Below are 7,167 nucleotides of genomic sequence, written 5' to 3' on the forward strand. Positions count from 1 at the left end.
AAAAAACATTACTGATGTGCATCAAGGGACAAAACAATGGATATGGTTGCTTTTAGTTAAAACAGCTCAAACATGTATTTTAGTCTGGGACTAGGCTTAAACCATGTACGTGAAACCAGGCGTAGATATTTTTTCTTGAGAAAAATTAACATACTATCCCTATATATTAAAATATAATAGATATTGTATTGACATCGAAATCGATTCACAAGCTCGATCTCACTCCAAGCTGAACTCAAAAGTTGGCAGCCCTGGTAGATGGTGATGTAAGTTTTTCTACCGACAGGAAGCACATATTAGTATAGTATGCTCATGCAGCATTTACCACATCTTTCTTTAGTAGAAGTAGTAAGAGTAGTGTGCTGTTCCGATTTCAGCAACTCACACCTGACCCAAGCGTACCGAGAAGAGGTCTATTGAACCTCTCCACCGGGTGATAAGGCGTAGTCCTGACCTTGTCAGCTCCAATAAGGGCACACAACTCTCTGATGGTATGGGATTCAAAATCCTTTCCTCTGTCACTAAAGAGGCGACTTGGGAACCCATAATGGACAATGCAATTCTCCCAGAATGCCTTTGTGATGGTCTTAGCTTTCTAGTCTTTTGTCGGTACCGCCACAGCAAATTTGGTAAAGTGGTCCGTCATGACCAGCATATTTCTGGTGTCATAATTGTCAGGCTCGAGAGACAAATAATCCATACATCCTAAATCAAGAGGATAAGTTGTCTGTATGGATTCCATGGGAGCTGCTTTTTTTAGGGCTCACTTTCCTCCTTAAACATCTCTCACAGGTGTAACATCTGTTCCCAATATTCCTTGCCATCTTCGGCCAAAAGAATCTAGCACGAGCTAGGTCAAGTGCACGCTCATAGGCAAGATGGCCGAACTCATCATGAACACCCTTCAGTGCTCTCTCTCTCTGCACTTTTGAGGCAGAACCAGCTGGAGCAACACAGCCCCATGGGTTGTCCACTTTCGGTATAACACTCCATCTCGTAGCTCAAGCCGTTTCCATTCCCTCAGGAGCAGTTTGACCTCGAGGGGTTCAAGCTTGGTTTCTGACCTTGCTCCATGAAAGAAATGATCCTTCTCAAAGTTGAATCCTCCCTCTGAGCTCAGTACTAATCGTCACAGGTCATTCCAGGGATAGTCTCGTACTTCATCTTTCAGGGAGAGATGAAGCATTCAACGCCAAGGACTCTGCAAGAACAACAGACTCTGATGTTGAACCTGTAAGTAGATAACGCCACAAGCCAGCGATGTCCTGCTGCATCGAGTTTTGCTGTGGTCAGCGTGTATGTCAGCGGGTTTTTGTCCGTGAGAACAGTAAATTCTGTGCCATAGAAATAATCACAGAATTTCTCACAGATGGCCCATTTTAAAGGGGAACAAGGCAACTCTAGCCATTTCTTCGCTGATTTTCACTTTTGTTGTCGTGTGTTTTCTCAACGAGCTCCCCCTACAGCTGTGGGCCGTATATTTCACAAAAAAATCTCACTTGCGGCACCCTCATCCCCCTTTCTACCGCTGCTCATGTGCGTTATGGGAGCCGGCCAACTTTATGGTGTGCAGCTATGTCTACTGAGGTGTGTAATATATCATACACAGTATCATATGGCGTGTGTGTTTATGTTGAATTGCTGTAAAGCTGTTTGTGTTTCTCGCTCGTTCTCGCTTCTCACAAGACTTCCTATTTCCAACTTACCGGGACGTTAGTCCCCATGTTGCAAGGTTGGTTTTCCACCGGGGAACGCTGGGGGGTGCGGGGAAAGTCACCATTCTCACCAGAACAGGTTATTTAACCATCCAAATGATTTCTAAACGGATTTATTAAGTTGAAATAGTTGCCAAGTTCCCCTTTAAGGCCAAATATTCAAATTTAAGGGTAGGATAGTTCCTCTCACTTTTTGTGACTGTGTTCCTACTGTCATATGCTATCATGCTGAACTTACCCTGCTGCTCTCGGTAGAGGCTGCGCCGAGCCCCTCCCTACATGCATCTGTATGTAAGACATAGGGAAGTACTGGGTTTACGAAAGCAAGGATTGGGGCAGATGTCAGTTTCTCAATCAGGGTCTTTAATGCATTTTCTGTCCACTCGTCACTAATTGGAGCATTTGTATCTACAGGAGTGCTCGATTTCTCTCTCTTATAATCCTTCCCGCTTTTCCTCGGAGGACTATATCCTGCAGTTAGATGGTTTATTGGCTTTGCTATTTTAGAGTTCCCCTTGACGAAGCGCCGATAATACCCAGCAAAAGCCTAGAAAACATTTTAGCTCTCACCTGGTTGAAGGACGAGGCCAATCTTTGAGAGTGTAAATCTTTTCGGGATCGGTGTGAACCCCATCGGCATCCACCACATGTCCCAGATACTTTATAGATGATTTGAAAAATTTCATCAGCCTGGTTTCATGTTCCTCAAGTGTTTTAGAAAAGACAATGAGATCATCCAGAAACATGAGTACTTCAGTCAAATGCAAGTCTCCTACACACTTTTCCATAAGCCTCTGGAAAGTGCTAGGTGCATTTGTGGCACCTTGAGGCATGCGATCAAATTCAAAGAAGCCCAGAGGACAAACAGAAGCTGTTTTGTGTTTATCTTCTTCGGCTACTTCGACTTGGTAATATCCCCATTTAAGGTCCATGACAGAGAACAATTTAGCCCCACCGAGTGCAGAGAAAGCAGAAGACCACCCGGCAAGGGAAAAGGCTTGGGTTGCTCTAAAACAATGACATGAAGGGTTACAAAAGCACAAATAAAATAAAGTTAAAACTATACATCCAGTCTGTCTTCAGGAGCCAGTTGAATAAACATAGCCATTATGTTAAGACAGTGGGCCCTATTTTAACGATCTAAGCGCATGGTCTATAGGTAGAGTTAGCATTAACAAGGTAATGAGACAGCTGAATGTAATCAAGCATTATGGGAAATGTAGTCCATGATAAGATAGCACAAGAGTCGGGAGGTGTTTCCCCCTAGTGGAGATCATGGGCACTCCAGCAAACTCCACCCTCTTACAAAACCTTACAGGAACTGACTAGTCATTATTTCTACCTTTCATTTTTACTGAAAGCTACAACGAGTCGTGAAGAACAGAGGAGGACACATTATATTAGGGTTTTTGTGTATTTTTGATTGAACCTTGATTAGATTTTGATTGTAATAGTTGTTTACTCTTTAAACCAAATTTCAGAAAGTGAAAGTAAATTGTAGATCATTGGATCTTTTACAAGACGAGGACATGGATTCAAAATCTGTGGAAGAGCTTTCTTGTCCAGTTTGCTATGAAATCTTCAAGACTCCTGTTTTTCTGTCCTGTAGTCACAGTATTTGTAAAGAGTGTCTACAACAGTTCTGGAAAACTAAGAAAACTCAGGAGTGTCCTGTCTGCAGGAGAAGATCCTCAAAACTTGATCCTCCAATTAATCTAGCGTTAAAAAACTTGTGTGATTCATTGATAAAGGAGGGAAATGAGAAACGTTCATCAGGATCTGAGGAGATCTGCAGTTTACACAGTGAGAAACTCAAACTCTTCTGTCAGGAGGACAAACAGCCTGTGTGTTTAGTGTGCAGAGACTCAGAGAAACACACCAATCACACATTCAGACCCATCGGTGAAGTGGTTTCTTCTTACAAGGTAAGACTAATGTCTCATTTCATATGCTGAATACAATGCTATACATGGAAACAGTATTATTCTACAATAGACAAGCATTTATGTTTGTTCAGACTAAATCTTTATGATTTACTACTGATATCAAATTCGGCACTAATCTTCAACCCTCTGATGTTCAAATCTTCTTGAATGTAACAACATCTGCACAAAACATCTAACATTTCTGCATCTGCACAAAACAACCAACAATTACATATTGAAAAAATAGAAATGTCATGGGTTATTCATATTTTTTTAAATAATAATATGTGATTTAAGACACACCAAAAAGTGAATGATACTAACATACTTTCACTTTCTGTATTTGTATTTGCACAACTACAAATTTAAAACTGAATGGATATAATTCTTAAGAATTGGCCATTGCAAAAAAAAAAAAAAAAAAAGAAAAAAACAAACACATTTGTTTGATGAAAACATGATTTCTTGATGTTCATCCCAGATTATATAATTAAAATATATATGTTCTGCCATTTCAGGCACAAATGCTTCCTGAGAATGACCCAGTCAACATATAATAAAATAATAATATAACAATAAAAACACACTGTTAAAAATTGCTGTAAAAATACAGTGAATTTCCAACAGTAAAATACTGTTATTTCAATAGACAGTTTAATCCTGTAAATTTACAGTCTATGTTCCATAAATTAATTACTTGTTGTAAATTTACAGCATTTATGTGTAAACCCATTTGTTTCTGGAAAAAACAGCCTTGGACTGTAAAAAATAGCACGTGGGGGCGGGGCATCTTCAACGCAGTCTATTTTCGAACAGAAAGCGGTCAAATAACAGAATTGTTTCGCAACACTCATCTTGACGGTCTTAAAGAAGGACATTGTTCAAGGTAAGTTTATTTATTTACTGCTATTCTGTTATGTTGCTCCCAACCTGTATAATCGCCTTTTTCACAATGTATTTTTGATTGTGCTGTCACTGAGCGCGAATCGCGTTTTGTAGACAGAGCTCTCAACGGTTGAGGCATTTCGCCTGCTAATGAATGAGCTCCTTTTATCACGGCGAACTATTTGCTTGATTAAAGTTAAGTTAACTTACCAGATGCATTAATGTTATTCGCATAATATCATGCATTTAAAATGGAGAATAATTACAAAACTACACGAAATATCCAGATCCATTATAATAATTAAAAGTTAGTGGTCAATTTGTTTAGTTTCCATGCAAATAATGTAAAGCTGTTCAAATTCCCAAAGCAAAATAGATATTTATATTTTTCGATTTAGTGGTGCGATTAACTGTTACCTGTGTTTTTGTGAGATTCACATGTAACTTACATACTATTAAAAAGTCAAAGAGGTTATTTTTGAAAGACGAGGCGGATATTCTCGACTTTTTGGCGCGAAACACATTTTGAAGACAGACAGTTCTCAACAGCTAAGAGGCATTTCACTATTCAATGTTCTCCGTGCTCGACGTCGAATTTCTTTGCTTGGTTTACCATGACGAAATAATAATTATTTCTTCTTTTTTTCTAGGAATCATTCACTTTATGTAAATGTTTTACTGAGACAGTACACAGCCCTAATCTTTGGTGAGTTTCACGCCATGTATACTTGCAAACTTTGTGCACAAGCATGCCAGCACCATTATGTGCATTTGTAAGGCACATGCGAATTCACAGACATGTTTCCAATATAAACTTTTAGTTGTGCTCTGCCTGGTTGCAAATTTTTTTTTGTCTCTTTTCAAGTTAAGAGACAAATTAGTTGCATTACAGCTTATTTATATTTAATCCAATATTTAAATTGATAAAAGGTAGATTTTGTAAGTTTTCTTTTTTAATGTGTGTGTTTTTTTTAATACCCTTAGACGATTCTATGGGATAAACCCTGAAAGAGGTTCGAAGACCTGCAGAGGCAAGGTGGTTTCAAAGAAGACTGGAAAACTTGTCAGCAAGAAGTCTGCCACTGTCAATCCCAAAGCTGCTTCTCTCCTGAAGAACCTCTTCAATTTCGAATGGAACTTCGTCTAGGACTAGGTAACTAAACTTAAATGCCCACTGACACTCACATTTGTGCAGCTTCCTAAAATAATCAACTCCTCTTAACTGCATTCATATTCAGTGGTAAGAAAGTATCTGAACCCTTTGTATAGACAAACAAAGTGTTTAAGCTAGCTACACAAACAAATATAATCTTTCATGACTTTACTAAACATCCCATTAGCCACTCTCAGTGCAGTGTAATAAATGTACATTTTGTAAGTGACAACATTGTTACCTCTATGAACCACAAATGGTGTTTTTGTTTCGTGATGGTTGTTCATGAGTACCTTGTTTGATCTGAGCAGTTAAACTGCCCAATGTTCTTCAGAAAAATCCACCATGTCTTGCACAGTCTTTGGTTTTCCAGCACATTCTGAACAATTAAACTCTTTAAAATAGTGACTGCATGGTTTTAACACCCATCTTTTCACAATGAGAACTACTCATTAGTTAGAGGACTCCGCTATTATATAGGGTGCCAGGGGGATGATTTTATTCTGAACAACAGTGGACAGTGTAACTGCTCAGAACAAACAAGCGAATCATGAACAACTATTACAAAAACAAAACAAAAAAAAACAAAACATTTGTGGGTCATTAAGTAACAAGAAGTTCACTTACTGCAGCACTGTGAATGTTTAATGAGATGTGTTTAGTAAAGTATAGATAATCTCTAAGATTAGTTATGTACAATAACATGATGTACAATAACATCTCTTTTAAAAGTGTTCGTAGAATATGTGATCCCTAGTTTTTGTCATGTGATTTATTTTACCACTAAGATTTTCTTGATTTTCTTTCCTCTCAGATCTGGATTTCCTCTCAGACCAGATGTGTCAAAAGCTGATGTGGGATGTTTTGGCAGTTTTTTTTACCAATTGGTTAGGCCTATCTTGTCCTCTCAGATCGGGATTTCCTCTAAGACCAGATGTGTCAAAAGCCGATGTGGGACATGTTGGCTGTTTTTTGCCTCTTCCTACTTTTTTTCACCCATTGGATCTCTTGTCCTCTCAGATCCGGACTTCCTCTCAGACCAGATCTTTCAAAAGCAGGTTTGAGATGTTTTGGCAGTTTTTTGCCTCTATCAAGGATTTTTCATCCATTGGTTCTCAATATTTTCCTCTCAGACTATTGCCTGGATGCTGATGTGACATGTTGAATGTAAGGTTTCTTTGTTTGCCTACTGGTTCCTCACATTGAATTTTACAATGTATTTTCTGTGACTTTTTAATGTATTGTTAAAACTTGTTAGCTGTTTTAAATAAATGGCAAACAATACTGTACCATAATTTATATTTTCTTCATTTTTTCCATTGAGTAAATATAGGGATGTTAATAGATATCGGACAATAGAGTAAATAGAAAACAGTATTTTATATTCTAACTTTTTATACTATAGAATTATAGCTGGAACCATTACTGCCAGTACTTTGTGAAGCACAGCCATAAAATTAAAAACTGTAGAATTACGGTAAATGGCTGG

The 7,167-nt window shown here is 38.3% G+C and overlaps 1 protein-coding gene across 1 annotated transcript in view; it reads left to right on the plus strand.

Annotated features, from left to right (window-relative positions):
- The first annotated feature begins 2,983 nt into the window (after positions 1 to 2,983).
- Positions 2,984 to 7,167, plus strand: part of LOC307170688 (E3 ubiquitin-protein ligase TRIM35-like) — a 14,067-nt gene continuing 9,883 nt past the window's right edge. The window contains exon 1 of the mRNA XM_079891906.1: positions 2,984 to 3,640. Within this exon, the coding sequence (XP_079748032.1) occupies positions 3,245 to 3,640 (396 nt within the window). The 5' untranslated portion in view covers positions 2,984 to 3,244. The remainder of the gene's footprint in view (positions 3,641 to 7,167) is intronic.

The sequence above is a fragment of the Squalius cephalus genome, assembly GCF_949319135.1.
Source record: "Squalius cephalus genome assembly, chromosome: 14".
NCBI classification, from domain to species: domain Eukaryota; kingdom Metazoa; phylum Chordata; class Actinopteri; order Cypriniformes; family Leuciscidae; genus Squalius; species Squalius cephalus.